At 39.3% G+C, this 24416-nt stretch overlaps 1 protein-coding gene across 3 annotated transcripts in view; it reads left to right on the top strand.

Moving 5' to 3' along the window:
• The window catches only part of GPATCH2 (G-patch domain containing 2), a 201487-nt gene that overhangs the window by 120100 nt on the left and 56971 nt on the right, over positions 1-24416 (top strand). For 2 of the 3 annotated variants that reach the window (XM_060396031.1, XM_004013599.5), the window contains exon 7: positions 16810-16849. The exons of the other annotated variant lie outside the window; for it this stretch is intronic. In XM_060396031.1, the coding sequence (XP_060252014.1) occupies positions 16810-16849 (40 nt within the window). The remainder of the gene's footprint in view (positions 1-16809; positions 16850-24416) is intronic. 3 annotated transcript variants of the gene reach the window in all.

The following is a 24416-nucleotide window of genomic DNA, read 5'->3' as shown; positions in this document are numbered from 1 at the left end:
ACTTGACTATATATTCATGAATTTATTTCTAGGCTCTCTATTCTGTTCTATTGATCTATACATCTGTTTTTAACCAATATCATACTGTTTTGATTGCTATAATTTTTGTGTATATATATATATATACACATAGATATATATATTCTGTTTGTATAGTTTGAAAATAGTTTCAAATCAGGACATGTGATAGCTTCAACTTTGTTCTTCTTTATCAAGATTACTTTGTATATTTAGGGTTTTTTGTGGTTCCACAAATATTTTAGGATTTATTTTTCTTCCTATGAAAAATGCCATTAGAATTTTTACGATTCTCTTCAATCTGTGGATTGTATGGATATCTGTGCATAGTATAGATATTTTAGCAATATTAATTGTTCCTACTCATGAATACAAAATCTCTTTCCATTTACTTGTGTCTTCTTCCATTTCTTCCATCAATGTTTTATAGTTTGGAGTGTGTAGAAGTTTCACCGCTTTGGTTAAATTTATTCCTAAATGTTTTATTCTTTTTGATTCTGTTGTATATGGGACTGTTTTCATAGCTTCTTTCTCTGATACTTCGTTGTTAGTGTATCCAAACACAGCCAATTTATGTATACTGATTTTGTGTCCTATGACTTTACTGAACTTGTTCATTTGTTCTACTAGCTTTTTAGTGGAGTGTTTAGGATATTCTGTATGTAGTATCAAGTCATCTGCAAAGACAATTTTACTTCTTCTTTCTGATATGGATGCTTTTACTTTTTTTTTTCTTGCCTGATTTCTCTGTCTAGGATCTCCTATATATGTGTTAAATAGAAGTGGCAAGAGTAAGTAGGCATTCTTGTCTTTTTCCTAATCTTAGAGGCAAAACTTTCAGCTTTTTACCATTGACTGTGATATTAGCTTTGGACTTATCATATATGGTCTTTACCAGGTTATAGTACATTCCTTCAGAGAAGGCAATGGCACCCCACTCCAGTACTCTTGCCTGGAAAATCCATGGACAGAGGAGCCTGGTGGGCTGCAGTTCATGGGGTCGCTAAGAGTCGGGCATGACTGAGCGACTTCACTTTCACTTTTCACTTTCATGCACTGGAGAAGGAAATGGCAGCCCACTCCAGTGTTCTTGCCTGGAGAATCCCAGGGACGGTGGAGCCTGGTGGGCTGCAGTCCATGGGGTCGCACAGAGTTGGACACGACTGAAGCAACTTAGCAGCAGCAGCAGCAGCAGTACATTCCTTCTGTTTGTTGAGCATTTTTATCATTAAAAGATGTTGAATTCTATCATATGCTTTTTCTGCATCTATTAAGATAATCATGACTTTCATTCTTCATTTTGTTAATTTGATGTATCACATTTATTGATTAGCAGTTATTAATTTTTTGGATGGTTTTTGACTACTGTTCAAGCTCCTCCCTAGTTACTAATCTTTTCTAATTTTCTATTTTTTCATGATTTCAGTTTGGTAAAGTGTGTGTTTCTAGGAATTTTTTCCATTCTTCTAGGTTATCTGATTTGTTAGAGTATAATTGGTTATAGTATTTTCTTATGATCCTTAGTATTTTTTGTGTGATCAGTTCTAATGGCTCCTCTTTCGTTTCTGATTTTACTTATTCGATGCTTATTGATGATAGCTCTCTAATAAAATTTTATTTTTATGTTTAGTATTATCAAAATATATTTACGTTTGTTCAGTTAATTGTGTACCGATGAGACTAGTGTCGTGTAGGAGATGCTCTTGGTTGTCTCACAAATCTTTGTGATTAGCCAAGCCACCATCTTTGTTCTCGGTGGCTCCCAGTAATTGAGGGTGTGCCAAGATCATCAGTGTCCAAAAGGGAAGGATTACAGGCAGCACCTCAGATGCAGGCTGATTATAAGCCAGATTCTCAGTCAGCAACTGGGAAAGTATGTAGCTAAGCCCCTTCCATGGAGAAATAAAAATGGATGTTTTGCCTCCTCCCTCCGCACTCACCTTGAGGGGACGCTGATTTGCCTTCTCCCTCTGCACTCATCTTGAGGGGACACTGTTCTGCCATAAATGAACATGGTTCCTGTGCCTGTTTAAAAACTGCTCCTTTGTTTGCTGTGGTCCTGTGGACCAGTGAATGCAAGCCCCGTTGGCTGACAGAACCAGGAAATCCAGGGGTCTGTCTCTTGGGTGGCAAGTACAAAAGCAGGGCACCGGACCTGTGTACAAATTCCTTCCAGAGAGGTGCTGGCGGCCTGTTTATATTATTGCAGAGAGCAGGAGTGAGAAAGAAGAGGAAGTGCCCGCCACGACCTGAACGCTGAGGAGGCTCACAGCCAGCCCCTAGATGCATGCTAAATTACATTCTAGAACCTCAGACAGCAGCTTATAAAGTGTGCAGTCAGAACTGTACCAGGAAAAGACTGGGAGATGGACATTTCTGCTCCCTGTGGGCTAAGCCTTGAGGGATAGCTGCAGCGAGTGCTCACGTGACCATTAAGAACTGCTTCTTTCTTTGCTACATACCTTTGACTCTTAGAACTGGATGCTTTGGGTGGAAGTCTTAAAATTGCCTCTCTTCCCCTTTAGAAAAAAAAAAAAAAGATGCCCTCTCAGTTCTAATTTTATTTTGGCACATTGCCCCGAGGTTTAAAATCCTCTTGGGTTCCAAACAGGGGGTCATTCATATTGTACTGATATTGATGTTGACAGATTAAATCAAATGACTAAGTCACAAAGCTTAATGCAATTTAACGAGATAGTTTCTAATTCTTTGTTTTCAGCATCTGGTAGATGATTTAAAATACCCCTGAATCTTGAAATCATTGTGTGATATTTTTAGGCATAAAACTCTGAAGGAGTTCAATAATCAAGTGATGGTTTTAACCAAATTCCTTTTATTTTATTCCATTTACCAATTTGTGTGAACAAGATTTCTGAGCACTCAAGGTATTAAAAATACCAATATAATTGATGCCAAAGTAATATTCATCAATGGGTACATGAATAAATTTGGGAAAAAGCTTATTAATGATAGCTTTCTAATAAAATTTTATATTTATGTTTAGTATTATCAAAATATATTTATGTTCATTTGATTAATTGTGTACTAATGATAACTTTTTCAGATCTTAAGTAATTGATGGTTATCAACTAACAGCAATTATTATTAGCTTGACTAACTTATAAACTTCTTAAAATTTTTGTTCCAGTATTATAATCACAGATCTTTAAGAAAATGTTATAGGTGTGTGTGTGTATATATGTGTATGTGTGTGTGTATATGTATATATGTGTGTGTGTGTATATGTATGTATGTATATATATGTATATATGTACACACACATACACAGACGTGTGTGTGTGTGTGTATTCCCTGAAGAAGGGAATGGCTACCCACTCCGTACTCTTCCTTGGAGAATTCCATTGACAGAGAAGCCTGGCAGACTATAGTACATACGATTGCAAAGAGTTGGACACAACTGAGCACGCAAAAGAGCCACATACAACTTAGAAGTTCAGCACTCAGGCAAATGTGTGTGTGTGTGTGTGTGTTTATAGATATACACACAAAGTTTTCTTGCAGAATACTATGATAGGGTAACTAATAGAAGGCTTTCAAGCATAAAATTATATTACATTAGGATATACTTCTGTAAGGGAGTGAATTGGAAATTTAAGGAATTGCAGGAGAAAATTAAACCATGTAAAATTTTCAACTTTTAAAGAAATGCCTGTCCTAGTATCTTTTTTTAATGGATTGATGGCTGGTGTAAAAAGCACAGTGATATTTAGATTCCAGTGTATATATTCAAAGAGTGGTACAATTATTTGACTTTAAAATATCAATATATATATGTAATATAAAATGAATCCTTTACAAATATTTAGATTACAGTGAAAATTTTAGATGTCTGCATAAAATATGCAAGCAGAAGATATTTTCATAACTGTTTCAGGTACTATGTGCTCAAAAATGGTTGAAGATCACTCTTTTGGAGACCCCTGTCAGGAAAAAATAACAAAATATCCTACAAATAATGGTTTAAACAGGTAGCTGTTTAATATACTGACATAATCAGAAATCTGGAATTAGAAAGTTCTAAAGCTATTGAGGAGGCCATAACAGTATCTGCTACAATATCCTTCAGGAAATCTTTTTTTTTTTTTCCCCTCAAATTCCCACCAGCAGTTCTCAGCACCTTCTCTATTCTGCCTTTAGGTCTTTATTTCTACTGGATTATAATATTTGTTACATTATTTTCTAGACTGCAGTTATTATATGCATATAATTCCTTTAACAGACCATGAATTTGCTGAGGATAGAAGCTTTTTCTTTTTCTTAAATTTCTCAAAATATACAACACAATGCACACATCGAAAGTCATTGGCTCGGGACTTCCCTGGTGGTCCAGTGGTTAAAAATCCACCTTGTAATGCAGAAGTTACAGGTTCGATCTCTGATCAAGGAACTAAGATCCCACATGTGGTGGAGCATCTAAGCCTGCACACCCCAGCTGGAGAGAGCCCATGTACCACTGCGAAAGATCTCACATGATACAGTGAAGATGCTGTGTGCAGCAGCTAGGACCCAGTGCGGCCCAGACCCAATGCAGCCAAATAAATAATAAATAAATTAAAAAATCATTGGCTGTGTGACCAAGGTTATCAAGCTCCACTACTGCCTAGTAATAAAGAGACAACCCCATTCCCTTCCTGATGCTTGCACAGGGCATAGGGAAAGCATAGATGAACTGAGGTTTCGTGTAGTCCTACTACACTCTCCTCAGAGCTGTAGTAACCACCTGAAAATAGTCCGTTAAAATCGTCTTTAGAAACTTCTTACTGGATCAGTTCAGTTCAGTTCAGTCACTCAGTCGTGTCCAACTCTTTGCGACCCCATAAATCGCAGCACGCCAGGCCTCCCTGTCCATCACCAACTCCCGGAGTTCACTCAGACTCACGTCCATCAAGTCAGTGATGCCATCCAGCCATCTCATCCTCTGTCGTCCCCTTCTCCTCCTGCCTCCAATCCCTCCCAGCATCAGAATCTTTTCCAATGAGTCAACTCTTCGCATGAGGTGGCCAAAGTACTGGACTTTCAGCTTCAGCATCATTCCTTCCAAGGAAATCCCAGGGCTGATCTCCTTCAGAATGGACTGGGTGGATCTCCTTGCAGTCCAAGGGACTCTGAAGAGTCCTCTCCATCACCACAGTTCAAAAGCATCAATTCTTTGGCTCTCAGCTTTTTTCACAGTCCAACTCTCACATCCATACATGACCACTGGAAAAACCATAGCCTTGACTAGACGGACCTTAGTTGGCAAAGTAATGTCTCTGCTTTTGAATATGCTATCTAGGTTGGTCATAACTTTTCTTCCAAGGAGTAAGCGTCTTTTAATTTCATGGCTGCAGTCACCATCTTCAGTGATTTTGGAGCCCAGAAAAATAAAGTCTGACACTGTTTCCCCATCTATTTTCCATGAAGTGATGGGACCAGATGCCATGATCTTCATTTTCTGAATGTTGAGCTTGAAGCCAACTTTTTCACTCTCCTCTTTCACTTTCATAAGAGGCTTTTTAGTTCCTCTTCACTTTCTGCCATAAGGGTGGTGTCATCTGCGTATCTGAGGTGATTGATATTTCTCCTGGCAATCTTGATTCCAGCTTGTGTTTCTTCCAGCCCGTGCTTCTTCCAGCCCAGCATTTCTCATGACGTACTTTGCATAGAAGTAAAATAAGCAGGGTGACAATATGCAGCCTTGACGTACTCCTTTTCCTATTTGGAACCAGTCTGTTGTTCCATGTCCATTTCTAACTGTTGCTTCCTGACCTGCATATAGGTTTCTCAAGAGGCAGGTCAGGTGGTCTGTATTCCCATCTCTTTCAGAATTTTCCACAGTTTATTGTGATCCACATAGTCAAAGGCTTTGGCATAGTCAATAAAGCAGAAATAGACGTTTTTCTGGAACTCTTGTTTTTTCCATGATCCAGTGGATGTTGGCAATTTGATCTTTGGTTACTCTGCCTTTTCTAAAACCAGCTTGAACATCAGGAAGTTCACGGTTCACGTATTGCTGAAGCCTGGCTTGGAGAATTTTGAGCATTACTTTACTAGCGTGTGAGATGAGTGCAATTGTGCGGTAGTTTGAGCATTCTTTGGCATTGTGTTTCTTTGGGATTGGAATGAAAACTGACCTTTTCCAGTTCTGTGGCCACTGCTGAGTTTTCCAAATTTGCTGGCATATTGTCTAATTCAGTGAAACTAAGCCATGCCCATGGGGCCAAGACAGGTGGGTCATGGTGGAGAGGTCTTACTGGATAGTAGACAACAATTACGACTTTCAGTTGATGACTCCTCTAAGTCAGTATTTGTTTTGTTTTGGAAGATGAACTACAGGAAACCATCTGATATAGGAATCCTCAAATTTTTACTTCATAGAATTTCAACAATTATATTTGTAATAAATGTGGGAAAATATTTTACAGGTTCTAATGCAATAACATTTAGGAATTTTCAGTACCAGTGATTGCATAGTTAATAAAGTTTGGTGTAGGGGACTTTGGAAATATCAAATCTAAGAAACAGAGCTGCTGAGCTAGGGAACATAAAGGGATAGTTTTTTAGTTTTGTTTTTGTTTTTTTTTTTTTTAATTTTTATTGGAGTATATTTGCTTTACAATGTTTTGTTAGTTTCTTCTGTATAGCAAAGTGAGTCAGCTATACGTATACATACGTCCCTTCCTTTTTCGGATTTCTTTCCCGTTTAGATCACCACAGAGCACTGAGTAGAGTTCCCTGGTTATGCAGCAGGTTCTCATTAGTTATCTATTTTATGCATAGCAGCGTATGGTTTTAAAGTTAATAGAACAGTCCGCAGCATGAGACTCTGTGGAAAAACTCACCTCACTGGAAGTTTTCAGTGCAGTATATGAGAATAGTAGAGGTAAGTCATTAAAATTTGAATAGTTTCCGGAAAGATATTTTATACAAATTTCAGGTATAAAATAAGATGACTTGTAGAAATCTGATGAACAGCCAACTTTGCCTCACACATGTTAGTTAGATTATGGAGTCTTGGTTTTAAAGGTAAACTCACATGCGCTCTGTAGAGATATTAAAAAGCCTTATAGAGTGTCATAATTATGAAAATTATTATTTCCACTATGCTACTTGTTTTGTGTGCTATGCTTAGTTGCTCAGTCATGTCCAACTCTTTGTGACCCTCTGCCAGGCTCCTCTGTCCATGGGGATTCTGCAGGCAAGAATACTAGAGAGGGTTCCCGTGCCCTCCTCCAGGGGATCTTCCCAACCGAAGGATTGAACCCAGGTCTCCCACATTGCAGACAGGTTCTTTACCATCTCAGCCACCAGGGAAGCCCCTACTACTTGTTTTATATTCCATCTAATCATTGTTTCCGTGAAGCATGTACTTCTGTGTTGAAAGTCGAGTTGTTAGTAATACACGATAATGTGTGTGTGTTCATTCTCTCGGTAATGTCTGATTCTCTGCAACTCCATGGACTATAGTCCACCAGGTTCCTCTGTCCGTGGAATTCTTTAGGCAAGAATTTTGGAGTGGGTTGCCATTTCCTCCTCCAGGGGATCTTCCCCACCCAGGGATCGAACCCAGGTCTCCCGTGTCTCCTGGACTGCAGGCAGATTCTCCACTGCTGAGCCACTGTGGAAGCCAGTCAGTTCAGTTCAGTTTAGTTCAGTCGCTCAGTCGTGTCCGACTCTGCGACCCCATGAATCGCAGCACGCCAGGCCTCCCTGTCCATCACCAACCCCGGAGTTCACTCAGACTCATGTCCATCGAGTCTGTGATGCCATCCAGCCATCTCATCCTCGGTCGTCCCCTTCTCCTCCTGCCCCCAATCCCTCCCAGCATCAGAGTCTTTTCCAGTGAGTCAACTCTTCGCATGAGGTGGCCAAAGTACTGGAGTTTCAGCTTTAGCATCATTCCTTCCAAAAGAAATCCCAGGGCTGATCTCCTTCAGAATGGACTGGGTGGATCTCCTTGCAGTCCAAGGGACTGTCAAGAGTCTTCTCCAACACCACTGTTCAAAAGCATCAATTCTTTGGCGCTCAGCCTTCTTCACAGTCCAACTCTCACATCCATACATGACTACTGGAAAACCATAGCCTTGACTAGACGGACCTTAGTCGGCTAAGTAATGTCTCTGCTTTTGAATATACTATCTAGCTTGCTCATAACTTTTCTTCCAAGGAGTAAGCATCTTTTAATTTCATGGCTGCAGTCACCATCTGAAGTGATTTTGGAGCCCAACAAAATAAAGTCTGACAGTGTTTCCACTGTTTCCCATCTATTTCCCATGAAGTGATAGGACCAGATGCCATGATCTTCATTTTCTGAATGTTGAGCTTGAAGCCAACTTTTTCACTCTCCTCTTTCACTTTCATCAAGAGGCTTTTAGCTCCTCTTCACTTTCTGCCATAAGGGTGGTGTCATCTGCATATCTGAGGTGATTGATATTTCTCCCGGCAATCTTGATTCCAGCTTGTGTTTCTTCCAGTCCAGTGTTTCTCATGATGTACTCTGCATGTAAGTTAAATAAGCAGGGTGGCAATATACAGCCTTGACGCACTCCTTTTCCTGTTTGGAACCAGTCTGTTGTTCCATGTCCAGTATATGATAAGTTTCTTTTAATTAAAAATATAATGCATACAAATGAAATATTCATTAAAATAACTATGGAGAGCTAGACGAAATGTGACAAGAATCTCAGTCTGACTAAAGGAGAGAAATTAGTCTCTAATATCTGAGTAAAAATAGCATGCTAACTTTGAAATTCACATTTAATTATTGGTTTGGCTTTTTGAAGATACAAGTATAAAAACCTGCAAAGTAAAAATCAATTTATGACTACCTAATATTTTAAAAAAATATTAAAGGTATCAAATGGATTACTTTTTATTCACTCCATTTTCCTTTATATACTGACTATAAGTGGTCCAGAATTTTTTTCTTTCCAATATTTTTCTAATTATTTATGAGATGCTTGTTTTTAAATTGAGTAATATAATTTAATAATTGATTTTTACATTGATACTTATATTTTGCAATTATTTCATTTGGAAGTCTAGGAAATTTATGTGAGAAATTGTAAATCCAAACTTACTTTAAATGCACACAAGTAACTGCTTACAATCCTATGATAAATTCCTTTATAAAGCAGATATTCAGCCTTTATATTATCTTCTGTGTAAATATCGAGTTTGCTTAAAGTAAGATTTTCTCAGATTAAAGGTTAGGGTCACTGGGAATACATTTACATACATTTACAGTTTGTAATTTAGCATCTATGTCTCTATGGTGAAAGTAGCTTCAACTTTAGATTGTGATAAATAAAACAGATTGGATCAATTCCTCTTCTGATTTGCTGTGATTCCCTTGGAATCTTGCTATGTCAAGGACATTCTTAAGTGAAACAGGCTTTTTTTTTGGGGGGGGGCGCCTTGAAAGTTCATGGCAGTGAGGAATGCAAAGACCAGTAGTTCAGTATTCTGGGGACCTCCTCTCTCTCCAAACCAAGACCAGACTTCTCTCTGCTGCCCAGGGCTGCATAGAATCCACTTTGAAGACAACACTTTGAGAATCACAGGCAGAGATAGAACCAAAAGCAGCAAATTTCCTGTGTCATCCTAGGTCGTGTGTGACGGTCCTGTGGAACTCCCTGTCAGTGTCTTCTCCATTGACACATGTGCCTTGGTCTTTTGGCGTCCTCAGTTATAGTTGCTACGAGGATGTAGTTCTTACCTAGCCCTGTGGCTTCTTCTTAATACTCTCTCTTCTCACCTTTATTTTTATTTCCATTTCTTGACCCGTGAAACCCTATTAAAGGATATTGAGTTAGGAGTTTGACTGACATTTCTTCTTCCTCATTCCTAAGCACCCCTAAACATGAATATATTATATACTTGTTCGTATTTAAGCATCTTTTCAGTAAAATAGTGATGGTTCACAGGGAAGATGTTCATTGTAGATTATATACACTTCCAAAGCGAGTTCAAATTTTCAATGATAACCTATTTATACTAGTGCTATCCTATAGAACTTTTTACAGTAATGGAAATGTTCGGTATCTGTACTGCTGGTTATGGTAGCCACTCAACATGTGTGTCTAGAGCCCTTGAAATGTGGCTAGTACAACTGAGGAACCTAATTTTTCATATTAATTTAAATAGCCACATATGACTAATATCCATATTATTATTTAGTCACTAAATCATGTCCATCTCTTTTACAACTGCATGAACGGTAGCCCACCAGGCTCCTCTGTCCATGGGATTTCCCAAGCAAGGATACTGGAGTGGTTTGCCATTTCCTCCTCCAGGGGCGTCTTCTTGACCCAGGGATCGAACCCAAGTCTCCTGCATTGGCAAGCAGATTCTTTACCACTGAGCCACCTGGGGAGCCCCAGTATCCATATTAGAGAACACAGATTTAGACCATGATGTGTACATGGCGCACTAAGCATAAGATTATGCTGCTGAGTCAAAAAATAGAAGCTCTATAAAAAGTAGAAACTCTAAAAATAAAAATCTGTATTATAAACTGCTGTAGCTCTTTCCCTCTGAAAAGCACGTTTTTAAGAGAAGACAGAATTTGAAGTTGGTTTTGTCCTTTTGCATAGATGTAATATTATTTGACTTCTCACAAAACCCTATACATTTCTGCTACTTGTGGTTCAATGCTGTAGGTGGGGGCAAGGGATTCAGTGAGAAAGAATTAGTGTGGGACACTACATCTACAGAGATTTTAGTTCAGAAAACCTTGTTCCCTAAAGCTTTATTATCTACTTCTTACTTAAAAGGAAAACAAAAAAATAAAACCCCCTTGTACTCCACAGTTACCAACCACATTGCTCTACTAAAAAGAAAGCTATAGAGAGGGCTCCGTAGGTGATGGCTATTCCCATTGTCAACAGGGTGGTGGTTGTTTTTCAGTCACTTAGTTGTGTCCAACTCTTTGTGACCTTGTGGACTGCAGCACGTCAGGCCCCCCTGTCTCTCAGCATGATAGGTGAGGATTAAATGAAATCACGTGTACCAGGCTTAGTTCTTAGGCATGCCCCAAATGCATCCATGTCCCAGAGGGAGAATAGAGCCCAGAAACCACAGTTAGCCCCTCGGAATCTTGAAAACAGACAGACGGTGCAGCCCTGATCACCCCGGCAGTCAATCAGTTTCACCCTTTTGTGCCCCTTCCTTCCAGGTGTGTCTTTCACTGTTAACCCCCTCGTAAGTCTCCTTGGGAATCTTGGCTCCAGTGAAATAGCTCCTCTATAACATCTTCCTCTTTCCTGCCCTTCATTTCCTCTGCTGTCTTTATATAAATATGACTCTTTGGCTTTCAAGGACACTATTTCCTCTATATTTCCTGTTTTGCTCATGTTTTCGCTAAAAAATTAAGTAACTTTTATGTTTCATGAGGACATTAATAAAGAGGAAAAAAGGAAACAGAACAGAAGAGAAAGACTTCCCCTCCCCCAAATTATAACTGAAGGCAGTGAAGGAGAATGGTGGTTAAGAATATGGGACATGCAAGGAAACCAGAATAGAAAGAGACATGTGTACCCCAAGGTTCATCGCAGCACTGTTTACAATAGCTAGGACATTCAAGCAGCCTAGATGTCCATCAGCAGACGAATGGATAAGGAAGCTGTGGTCCATATACATAATGGAATATTGCTCAGCTATTAAAAAGTACTCATTTGAGTCAGTTCTAATGAGGTGGATGAAACTGGAGCCTATTACACAGAGTGAAGTAAGTCAGAAAGAGAAACACCAAGACAGTCTATTAACGCATATATGTGGAATTTAGAAAGATGGTAACGACAATCCTATACGCAAGGCAGCAAAAGAGACACAGATATAAAGAACAGACTTTTGGACTATGTGGGAGAAGGCGAAGGTGGGGTGATTTGAGAGAATAGCATTAAGCATGTATATTACCATATGTAAAATAGATGACCATTGCAAGTTTGATGCATGAAGCAGGGCCCTCAAAGCCGGTGCTCTGGGACAACCCAGAGAGATGGGGTGCGGAGGGCAGTGGAAAGGAGGCGGGGTTCAGGATGAGGGGACATGTGTGCACCCACGGCTGATTCATGTCAATGTATGGCAAAAATCATCACAGTATTGCAGTTATCCTCCAATTGAAATAAAGTAATTAATTAAGATAAAAAAGAATACAGGGTGTGGAATTGGACAGACTTAGAGAGAAGGCAATGGCAACCCACTCCAGTACGCTTGCCTAGAAAATCCATGGATGGAGAAGCCTGGTGGGCTGCAGTCATGGGGTCGCTAAGAGTCGGGCACGACTGAGCAACTTCACTTTCATGCGTTGGAGGAGGAAATGGCAACCCACTCCAGTGTTCTTGCCTGGAGAATCCCACGGATGGGGGAGCCTGGTGGGCTGCCGTCTATGGGGTCGCACAGAGTCGGACACGACTGAAGCAACTTAGCAGCAGCAGCAGTCTCAATCTTGACTCCAGCCAGCTCTGTGACCTTGAATAGCACTATAACTCTTCCTTAAGGTTGTGAGGTTTGAATGAGATAATCTTCGTATGACCATTAGCATGGTTCCCCATACATATCTGACAGTTATTATGATCTTTTCTTATCACAGCCTAGTCTTCTTCCAACTCTTCTCTGCTTATGCTCACGGTCCTCATACTGTAATAAAGATTGCGTTCCCAAACCCCTCCATTTTCTGCATCGTCCTCCTGGAGGCTCCCTATTCTTACATATTTATTCCATGTCCTTTATTATATCATTTCCAGTCTCCTCACTGTGTATTCGTTTTCTATGCTGCTTAACAAATTACCACCAACTTAGTGACTCAAAGAATACCCATTTACTGGCTCACAGTTCTCTTGACTACTGTAATCAAGACTGTGTGTCGATAGAACAGTACACAAATAAATCAACTTAAGAGAACAGAGAACCCAGCAATAGACCCACTCTAATAGCAGTATGCTCAACTGATTCTTTAAAAAGTTTAAAATCAATTCAATGGAGGAAGAAAAGCTTTTCATCAAAATTAAGACTTTTGTTCTGTAAAGCACCCTATTAATAAGATGAAAATATAAGCCACGCACTGGGTATTTGCAAATCACACATCTGAAAAAGGCAGAGCTCAGCTGGGTGCCCTGCTCAGTGTCTGATAAGGCTGAAGTCACAGCATGCATCAGCTCTGTTGTCATTTAGAGGCCTTTTAAAAAGGAATCCACTTCCAAGTTCTTGAAGGTTGTTCGCAGAACGCAGTTCCCTGCAGTTGTACTACTGAAGTCCTCATTTTCTTGCTGATGACACGTCAGCCAGTGATCTCTCTCAGTTCCTGGAGGCTCCTTTCAGGTCCTGAGAACATGGTTCTTCGACTACAAAGCCAACTATGGAGAATCTTCTTCATGTTGAAACTCTCATATTTTGATTCTTTCACCAGGAAGAGTTCAGTCCCTTCAAAGAATCACCTGCTTAGCTTAAGCCCACCAGGAATGAATGATCTCCCTTCCTTAAAGCCACTTGTCTCATAATACACACCCTAATTCTAGCACTGACTATCCCATCTTATGCATGGGTCCTTTCTACACTCAAAGAGAGCAAGCTGTACAAGGGTTTGGATCACTGGGGGTCCTCTTAGAATTCTGCCTGCCATCCTGCTCCCTAAACTCCTAACCTTGGGTGAATCAGTCCATCTACCCACTGCCATAGCTCCTCCACTGAGCACTGCTTAATAAAATCACAAAATTATAAGATTTGTTGCTACACAGATATATTTTAATAATCTTGAACAGTAGATCTTTCAGCAGTGCTTTCACGTGACCTTCCATAAGTCTGTTGTCCCCAAAAAGTTAGTCTATGTCCTGTCACCAAGTCCCTGTAATAAGCTGCCCACATCCTCTCTCCCGCCCCGAGAACTTGACTTTGTCTTCAACTTTCCAAAGCAAGGCTATTAGTCCACAAATTGGGATGAACTTACCCAAATCAGGTGGCCAGAGTATTGGAGCTTCAGCTTCAGCATCAATCCTTCCAATGAAGAAAAGCCGACTCATCTGAAAAGACCCTAATGCTGGGAAAGACTGAAGGCAAAAGGAGAAGGGGGCAGCAGAGGATGAGATGGTTAGATAGCATCACCGACTCTATGGACATGAGAAAACTCCAAGAGATAGTGAAGGACAAGGAAGCCTGAAGTGCTGCAGTTCATGGAGTTACAAAGGGTCAGATACGAGTTAGCTACTGAACAGCAACAACAATCCAAATATACCTTCTTTGGCTCTCCTTTTTCTTAGTATTAGAGGAAAAGAGCTTTCCTCTGTCCGGGGCTGATTCCAACATCTCTATTTTTTGATTGGAAGAAGTTTTGGGTTTTTTTTTTTTTTCCTTCCAGTAGCTTCTTTTCTTATATACTACATTTTTAAACCTCTTCTTTCCATTTCTTTCTGATCTCTCATACTTTGAAAGCCTAATTTCTAGATAGAGTGAATTATCCTGTGCCCACTTCACTTCTTCACATCCCATTTCTTTTACATCCAGCACTTCCTGGAAACTTTTTTGGGAAAGATCACCAGTACATAGCAAAGGTCACCAAAAACTAGCAAAGGAAGAAAAACAGGTTAACTCTCAATGCTGGGAGGGGCAAAAAGAAAAATTCAGCCGCAGAAAGTGTTCATGTAGTCGTAATATCTGTACTCACTATTGGCTAATCAAATGTGGTGTTCATAACTTGAAATAGAGGATTGGGAGCTATGAAAGAGCTGAATTTACAGTAAATAGAAAGTCACTAATGTCTAAAATTAACCACAGAATGCCGGTATAACCATATTCTGTAGAAACACATCATTAAATACCAAAAGAAAATGCAGAAAGAGTTGACAGTGGTTTCTCTAAACAGAGCTTAGGGGGTCAGGATAGATGAAACAATGCTGTTTTTCAGACTTTTTTGTTGATTTGCTTTATTTAACTGCATGTATGCATTTGATTTTTTAAAACATTTTTCTTTAAAGGAAAAGGCACAGTCCAAGCAGAGGGGAAATTTATCAGGCAAGTTTTCAGGGAACTAAACTAAATGATTAATTTCTAGTTGCTGATTAATCTACATGTCATTTACAAATACCAGTAAGTGTCAATTCCCACAACAAAAGTGGAATCTGACCTGCCAAAGACCATCAGTGTCTATGAGCTTGAGAAATGCTCAGGTAAGAGCATAGCCACATCCTATTAATGTTGAGGCTGTTTATTCCCAGGTTTTAATACTACAGAGGTCAGAGAATACATACAGGTGTTGGAGGGAACCAGGAAATGTGCTCATTCAATGTAAACCCCTTTGTCCTTTGTAGTATGGTACACTGAGCACCTTGGGCAAATAAACCAACATCTCAGCCTCAGTCATTCCTGCACCTGGAACATGAGCAAAACCTTGTAAGGTTTTTCTGAGGATAGAAAATAACACATACATGTCATGTGTCTGTAAAGAGTGCGTGGCACATTCATGTGTTCAGTACGATGATTCATGAAAAAATAAAGCATTAATAATAATGTTGGGGGCTTCCATGGTAGCTCAGATGGTGAAGAATCTGCCTGCAATGCAGGAGACCCAGGATCAATCCCTGGGTCAGGAAGATCCCCTGGAGAAGGGATGGCAACCCACTCCAGTTTTCTTGCCTGGAGGATCCCATGGACAGAGAAGCCTGGTGGGTTACAGTCCATGGGGTCTCAAAGAGTCAGACACGACTGAGCAACTAACATGCACACAGATACAGTAATAATGTTAATACCATTCCTTATATTTGTGGGGTTTTACTGGTTTATTTGAGCTTCCCAGGTGGCACTAGTGGTAAAGAACCCACCTGCCAATGCAGGAGACTTGAGAGATGCAGGTTCAGTCCCTGGGTTGGTAAGATTCCCTGTAGGAGGGCATGACAGCCCACTCCAGTATACTTTTCTTGGAGAATCCCATGGACAGGAGGACCTGGTGGGCTACGGTCCATAGGGTCACAGAGATTCAGACACAACAAGCGACTCACCATATACGCGTGCACACTGGTTTATTTCCCACATATCTCTCTCAGTTTCCTTGATGTTTAGTTAGTTTCTAAGCAGAATACTGGTCAGAGGACTGAGCACACAACTTATGATAACTCCTGTTGAAAAGGTATCATCAGATGCATTGAAAGTCCAAGTTGCCTCTAGAACAATATGTGATAAGTGAGGCAGGGCGAGGCATAGTGCAAGACCAGAACGCTGCAGCTGTGCCATGACTTCCGTATTTTCAGTGTTGTTGGATTTGCTGTGAACCAGAATCCAGGTGTTACAACTATGGAAGGAACGGGTTCAAGGCACCTTCAGCTGACGCTTTAGAATTCACATCAAGGGCTTTATGTGATTGTTCCTGGAGGCATAGGCAGAGGATATAAAGTTCTTGCATTTTTACCATTTTTTTTCAAACTCCAACAATCCAAAGGTCATCATTTGTTGTAATGATGCTGTAATTAAGTTGTGGTAAACGATAGCATTTGTAGATTTTCTCACCAGAATTGATTCATAAAATGAATACAGTCCCAGTAGTTTATGTTAACATAATTAAATGGAAATGTAATTCTGAGTTTGCCTATTTAATTGAAAATTACTGGGTTTATGAGCACTCTTACATTTCTATCAAAATTGGTGTAAACCTAGAATTACATGAACTATCCATTCAGATGCAGCGTATGTAAAGCTCTGTTGCTAGGTGGCAAATATGTTTCTTACAGCACATACAGACTGATCACGCGAGAGCACGTGCTTTTAGTGAGTTTCCCGCTAACTGCTTTTCTCTTTCCTCTGCAGCCATTGGTTTAGCCCTGGGGCTAGGACAGAGCATGGCCAGGTAAGGAACATTCTAACCCAAAAGGAAGTTACTCAGTCTTTCGAATATTTAACAATTTCCCTTTAAGATAGTAGATCGACTTTACGAGAAAGGATAGCATCCTAGCTTATTTTAAAAGGAGTTCGCTGTGCTGGTGCTAACGCACTGACCAAGGGAATGATCGTCAGTAAGCATTACCTCGCTTCTCCCTTCCTCAGCACACGTGGAAAGGATCTAGAGTTCACTTTAGAGTTGATAGGACTTCCTCGTTTCCATATGTTTCTCACAAAGGCATGAAAATAGTACCTATGCTTTAAACAATTGTTTGATTATTAAACTAGATGAGCCAGCAAGAGAATATTTTTATTTTTTGAAGTTTACAAGATGATAAGAGTTTCTTACACTTTATACTGTATTCTAGGTGAGATTTTTCTTTATTTAATTTCTTGCTAGTTTCATGGCAGCACAATGATTAGATGACTTAGCAAGAACTTGACATTCATTCTGATTAACTCTACATATAAAATAAGTTGTCTGTTTTCTTTGTCTGTTGAATGTGCTGGTTCTCTCTCTGCAGTGTGGTAATTTAGGGCTTAAAATATTGATAGGTTTTAAAGCATATATGTTTTAGGCTTTGCATTCTTGCTAAGCCTTTTTTCTTTTTTCGTTGTATATTATAAAAGTTATTTTTTGAATGAGTCAATAATATATGCCTAGAAAAGCCTCAGATTCTCAGGGATCATTTCTTCTGAGGGATATGTAGGTAGAAAGATAAGAAGAGGAGATTGCATTTGGTGGTGGTAACTCGTAACATTACTATATGTATTGGTGATATCTTATTTCTTAGGTTGGTCAACAGGTTCTAGAATTGGTTGCACATGCATATTTCTTTTTTCATATAAAAGGAAAGTGCCACATACTTCATTATAAACTATAATGTATCTCTTAATACACATGAACCTAATCAAAGAAAAATATGTCAATGCAGATTTAATGATGTTTTTATAAACTTGGTTCTTTTCCTTGAGAGTGATGTGCACTTTTAAATATGTTTCTCACATTAATAATAGAACATGTACTACTATTTCTGGACTTTCCTGGTGGCTCAGTGATAAGGGATCTGCCTGCCAGTGAAGGAGACATAGGTTCGATCCCTGGGTCAGAAAGATCCCCTGGAGGAAAAACTGGCACCCACTCCAATATTCTTGCCTGGAAAATCCTGTGGACAGAGGGACCTGGTGGGCTGTAGTCCATCAGGTCGCAAAGAGTCAGATGCGACTTAGTGACTAAATGACAACAACCAGTATATCTTTCTAAAGTTTTGCAAGTTAACTTGACTAAGTTGCTTCTGGGGTATGTCTATTCAGAATGTAATTATTACATAATTATGTCAATTATTCAGCATTCCCAAATGGGTCATACCCTCTGTGTTTATATAAGATTCTGCTTCCAGTAGTAGGTCACCTCAGGATATAGTTTATCCCCAAATAAGTTTTTTAAATAAATAATTTTATATTCTCTGCTGTTCTCTAGTCACTAAGTTTCCCTGTCCTTCACTATCTCCAGGAGTTTATTCAAACTCATGGCCATTGAGTCATTGATGCCATCCAACCATTTCATCCTCTGTTGCCCGCTTCTACTCATGCCATCAGTCTTTCCTAGCATCAGGGTCTTTTCCAGTGAGCCAGCTCTTTGCAGCAGGTGGCCAAAATGCTGGAGCTTCAGCACCAGTCCTTCCAATTAGTATACAGGTTGATTTCTTTCAGGATTGACTGGTTTGATCTTCTTGCTGTCCAAGGGACTGTCAAGAGTCTTCTCTAGCACCACAGTTGAAAGTGAAAGAAAGAATTAGTTCTTTGGCATTCAGCCTTCTTTATGGTCCAACTCTTACGTCCAGACAGTGACTAGGGGATAACCCATAACTTTGACTATACAGATCTTTGTCAGTGAAGTGATGTCTCTGCTTTTTAGTACACTGTTTCATGTAGGTTTATCATGGCTTTTTTTCAAGGAGCATTTCATGGTTGCAGTCACCATCTGCAGTGATGGAGCCCAAGAAAATAAAATCTGCCACTATCCACTTTTTCCCCATCTATTTGTCATCAAGTGATGGGACCGGATGCCATGATCTTTGGTTTTTGAATGTTGAGTTTTAAGCCAGCTTTGTCACTCTCCTCTTTTACTTTCATTAAGAGGCTCTTCAGCCCCTCTTCGCCTTCTGCCATTAGAGTAGTATCATCTTCATATCTGAGGTTGTTGGTATTTCTCCTGGCGATCTTGATTCCAGCTCGTGATATATCCAGCCCAACATTTCACATGATGTGCTCTGCATATAAATTAAACAAGCAGGGTGAAGATATACAGTATTGACATGCTCCTTTCTCAATTTTGAACCAGTCCATTGTTCCATGTCTGGTTCTAACTGTTGCTTCTTGACCTGCATACAGATTTCTCTGGAGGCAAGTAAGGTCGTCTGGTATTCCCATCTCTTGAAGAATTTTCCATAGTTTGTTGTGATCCACAGAGTCCAAGGCTTTAGCATAGTCAATGAAGTAGAAGTAGATGTTTTTCTAGAGTTCTGTTGCTTTTTCTGTGATTCAGTGGATGTAGGCAATTTGATCTCTGATTCCACTGCCTTTTCTAAATCCAGTTTGTACATCTGCAAGTTCTTGGTTCATGTACTATTGAAGCCTAGTTTGAAGGATTTTGAGCATTACCTTGCTAACATATGAAATGAGCACAGTTGTACAGTGGTTTGAACATTCTTTGGGATTCAAGTGAAAACTGACCTTTTCCAGTCTTGTGGCCATTGCTGAGTTTTCCTAATGTGCTGGCATATTGAGTGCAGCACTTTCACAGCATCATCTTTGAGGATTTTTAAATAACTTGATGGGAATTCTATCACCTCCAGTAGCTTTGTTCATAGTAATGAGGCCCACTTGACTTCACACTCCAGGATATCTGGATCTAGGTGAGTGACCACACCATTGTGGTTATTCAGGACATTAAGACCTTTTTTGTGTACTTCTGCGTATTCTTGCCACTTCTTCTTAATATCTTCTGCTTCTATTAGGTCTTTGCCATTTCTGTCCTTTATTGAGCCCATCTTTGCATGAAATGTTCCCTTGGTATCTCCAGTTTTCTTGAAGAGATCTCTAGTCTTTCCCAATCTGTTGCTTCCCTCTCTTTCTTTGCGTTGTTCACTTAAGAAGGCTTTCTTAACTGTCCTTGGTATTCTCTGGAACCCTGATTCATTTGAGTATATCTTTCCCTTTCTCCATTGCCCTCCACTTCTATTCTTTTATCAGCTATTTGTAAGGCCTTCTCAGACAACCGCTTTGCTTTCTATTTCTGTTTCTTGGGATGGTTTTGGTCTAGAATTTGAGAAACACTAAAGTGATTGGTATAAATCTGAGCTTTAGATTATAATCTAACTGCAGTTAAACTTTTTTCTGCAGTTAAAAATGAACAAGTAGCTAATATGATATAGACAAGAAAGTTGATGCATCATTTGAAAATTTTTTAAATATTTGAAGCAGATTTTTGGATTAGCCTTTGGCTTAAGCTTTGATATACTATTTCAGATTTTAATCCTGTCTAGATAGGTTATTAGTTAAGGAACACAGTTGATTCTTGCTATTTGTAGTAGCTATAGTCTATGAGGTTGGTAAGAACCCTAAAGTAGCAAATACTGAAAAAACTACTTCCAGGAAGAATACAGGGTTAGGTTCCTGAGAACCTCTGGCCACATTTTCATTAACTGATCAATACATATCCTTGTTTGATGTGTATTTCTGTTTAAAGACACCATATTTAATACATGTTATTGATTTGTTAGCATTGAACTCATGGCCAGCAGCCCTGTAACTTATGCCTGAAGGGAGCTTGTCTAATGAACATATTTTCTCTATAAGATCCATCACAATTCTCTTGCACTGGGGAAGACTAGACTGCAGGTCAGCCCTGTACTAGAAGGCTATTTTAAACAAGGAAGGTGAGAACAAGAAGACAGAAATGCAAAAATAAATAAATAAATAACGTAGCATTGAACGGACCAGGCAAAAGACACTTGTTTACGGTAAGAGAGCCGAAGCGAGAAGATAGATATCGTCTGTCCGACCTCAGCTGAGAACATGCAGTAACAGGAACTCAGATTTCTCCCACTCTGTGCATGTCTGCCAATGACTCCAAAAGCACCGGAAGTACTGATTTGGGCATTACAAGTACGTTTTAGCAAATGGGTGGATTTGTGAATACAGAATCAGTGAATAATGAGAAACAGTTTGCACATGTATGTGTGTATATAAAGCACATGCAAACTGCTCATGTTTTGAGGGACTTAAAATGTCTTATTTCAACTTATAACTAGCCCAGTGAAAGTGTTAGTTGCTCAGTCGTGTCCAACTCTTTGCGACCCCATGGACTGTAGCCCACCTCCATCCATGTGGATTCTCCAGGCAAGAAAACTGGAATGGGTTGACATTTCCTTCTCCAGAGAATCTTTCCAACCAAGGATTCAAATCCAGGTCTCCCACATTGCAGCAGATTCTTTACCATCTAAGCCACCAGGGAATCCCAGTGAACTATTGGCTAAATCTTAGGTCTAAGTGATAAAATGCAAGACCATGAAGAAATAAAATCCTTCAATATATTGTTGAATGAATGACTATCAGCATGCATGATCACCCCTTTTTTTTTTCCCATATCAACTTACCAACATAAAGACATGATAGTATTAATCTCACTTTTGAAATCCCACCCCTCACTGCTTTGCCCCATCTTATGATTCCTTTTTGTTCTCTAATGCAAAGTCCCATTTCATTCACACCATGCTCACTTAACATTTCTTTTTCACACATTTAGTAAATCACTATTGTCCATCAGTTGTTACCTATCAAGTACTCTTTATTTTTTACAAAAAAGAGATATTTGTTTTTTAAAAAAACATAACTTTTCCTCTAAGGTGGTTAAAATCTGGGTAGGAAAGCAGTAATTATAGTATATTGATAAATGTTGCAGGAAACCACTGAGAAGGCATCATAGAGACCATAGAAGCAACATGTGAAAGTTGGTTTAGAAGTGAAAGTAAGGAGACAGAAGCAGCTACAAGCAGCCTCATTTGTGTGTGTGTGTGTGTGTGTGTTTTAATGGTGAGGGTTTTCGTCCTTGAATATCTAATAGTATGACATTCTGAATGAGTTTACTAGTATCTTAAGGAGCCATAGGTCATTGTTGAGAGATTATTTAGTTCTCCTCTTAAGGTGAGGACCCTGTGAAAGGCCAAGTATGGAGAGATTTGAAATTCTTTTGTAGACATTTGAGAAGGTCCCTGAAAAGTGGCTGCTAACAGAAACAATCTTGAGCTTGAATCCTTTCTGAATATCAGGTGATTAAGAGATTATTGCTGTGGAGCAGGAATTCTGCTCTTTGCTTCCTTCTTCCTCTTGTGTTAGGAATGTGAAACTTTTAATAATCTTTTTAAAGTGATCACGAATAGCCACAGAAATCCTCAGCTCCCTTTCTGTCACAGGAGCAGCCATGATATACGTGGAACATTTCTCTTCCTTGTTTTCGTTCAGCAGTTTTTAAAATTGTGTACCTTTTGTAAGACCTCCCATTGTGCTGGGTTTTGTGTTTATGAATGTCTGTGTCATTCTTACGTGAGTCATTTTTTAATATACATCTGCAGGTCACTAATAAGGGACTTGTCTCTCCGCTTGGCCTAAGTCCAGCAATCTGAGAGCTGGAGGTAAGAAGCACTTCGCACCATATTCAGAAGTTCTGTTATTAACTGGAGTTGACATTGTCGAGTCAGAACCCTGATCACTGACCTCACTTGTGACACTGATAGGAGTCCAAGGAAGACAGGAAACATTAGCAACAAGAGGAATGAAGACTCTCCCCAAACCTGATGAGCTACTCTTGCTTGTCAGAGCAGAGCTCCAGGCCGCTTGTGTCTCATCATCAGTTCCTGATCTGATTCCCGCTCCCTGACCCCAGCCCTCTGCCACCCTTTGTTTGCTTGTTCTTTGGGGCAGAGCAGACACATGTTGGGACTCTTCCAAATGAAAATACATGTTTTCTATTGAAATAACTCTGGATTAATTTTTTTCACCTTTGCCCCCTTACAAGGTCTAGGTTTCTGTATTAACTTGTTAAATTCATGACCCAGAGATCTGAGCCGGTATTTTTTTCTCTGAGCTTCATTTTGTGTGATGACTTTTTAATATAGGTAAATTATGTTAAATGATTCCAGTATTTGTCCCTACAAAGCCCATCAAAACTATACATCTGAGAAAGAAATTCTCATGTGACTCTAATAGAAGGATCTCTGACCTCAGAGTTCCGTACATAGCCTAACATTTATTTTGGTCATTGTAGTGGCATTTTTTTTTTTAATTAAATTGTTGACTTCCTTTATTTCAGAAAAGTATCTTTGAGACTTTTTGTGTTCTTTGTTTAAACTGTTTTAACACAACAGGAATAGTGGTCCCATATCTATCTTTTATCTAAAAATTAGAAAACTTAGTTGACTACTACTATTAATTGAAGGCGGTGGTAGAGATTTTATTGTGTCACCTCTAGCTATCTGTGTCACAAATGTTGGTTTGAATATGTTTTTTTACAAAGGCACTAGAATTAGAAATGCCAAAGTAATCAATTTTTTTTTTAATTTTCAGAAGCAATTTAGTTTTCATGGTACGAAGTGTTTCTACATTGAAACACTTTCAGATTAATGGACTTAAGATAAACTGTTGCTATTTTCTATAAGTAGTAATAATGAGATACTGTTTCAGCTACATATCAGATACTAGATTTCATTGCCTGTTTCTTTATCTCATTCATTCATTCATTCAACAAATATTTATTAAACACTAAAAATGTCCCAGACACTGTGCTGGACTTTGGAGACACAGGCAGATTGAATAACTGAAGCAAAGGGCCAAAGGTGAGCAAGAATATGGTACACATTCCAAACTGAAAAGTTCAGAATGGCTGGAATATATTATTTAGAAGTAAGGAGGTTAGGTTGGGGTAGGAAGAAGCATATTAAATTGCAAGTTTAGAAATACAATCAAATTATGTAGGGCCATGGGAGCCTTGTGTAAGATTTGTGAGGGGGGCTGATCTGAGGAGAATAATGTAATAACATCTAGTTCTAGAATGACTGGCTTCAGTAGAGAGTGGACTTAGATAGGAGCAAGGCTGGAGGCAGGAAGGCCACTGGAGAGGCCACTACAGGTGAGGGAAAACAATGGTCCAGACTGGGATGTGGTTCATGGGGATGGAAAGAAGCAGATATTTAGGAGAAATTTAAGGTAGACTTATTGAGCTAAGACATTCCTGAAATAATGATCTAATCACATTCTTTGTGATCTAATTAAGTTCTATTCCTTCTCAAAGATGGCCAAATGTGGCTAGTAATTGACTCTAAATGTTGTCATTAGATAGTTCAAAGCAGTTATATCATTAAAAGTTGTTGATACTGGTCAGACAACAGCCACTGACAGTCAGGTTCATTAATTATAATTGTAGCATTTGAGCCATTTACTTGGCACTTTTTATGTTCTGGTCTTAGTGCTAAGTG

The sequence above is a fragment of the Ovis aries genome, chromosome 12 (assembly GCF_016772045.2).
Source record: "Ovis aries strain OAR_USU_Benz2616 breed Rambouillet chromosome 12, ARS-UI_Ramb_v3.0, whole genome shotgun sequence".
Classification (NCBI taxonomy): Eukaryota; Metazoa; Chordata; class Mammalia; order Artiodactyla; family Bovidae; genus Ovis; species Ovis aries.
Note: the sequence above shows the minus strand (reverse complement) of the source record. Positions and strands in the feature narration are given on the sequence as shown.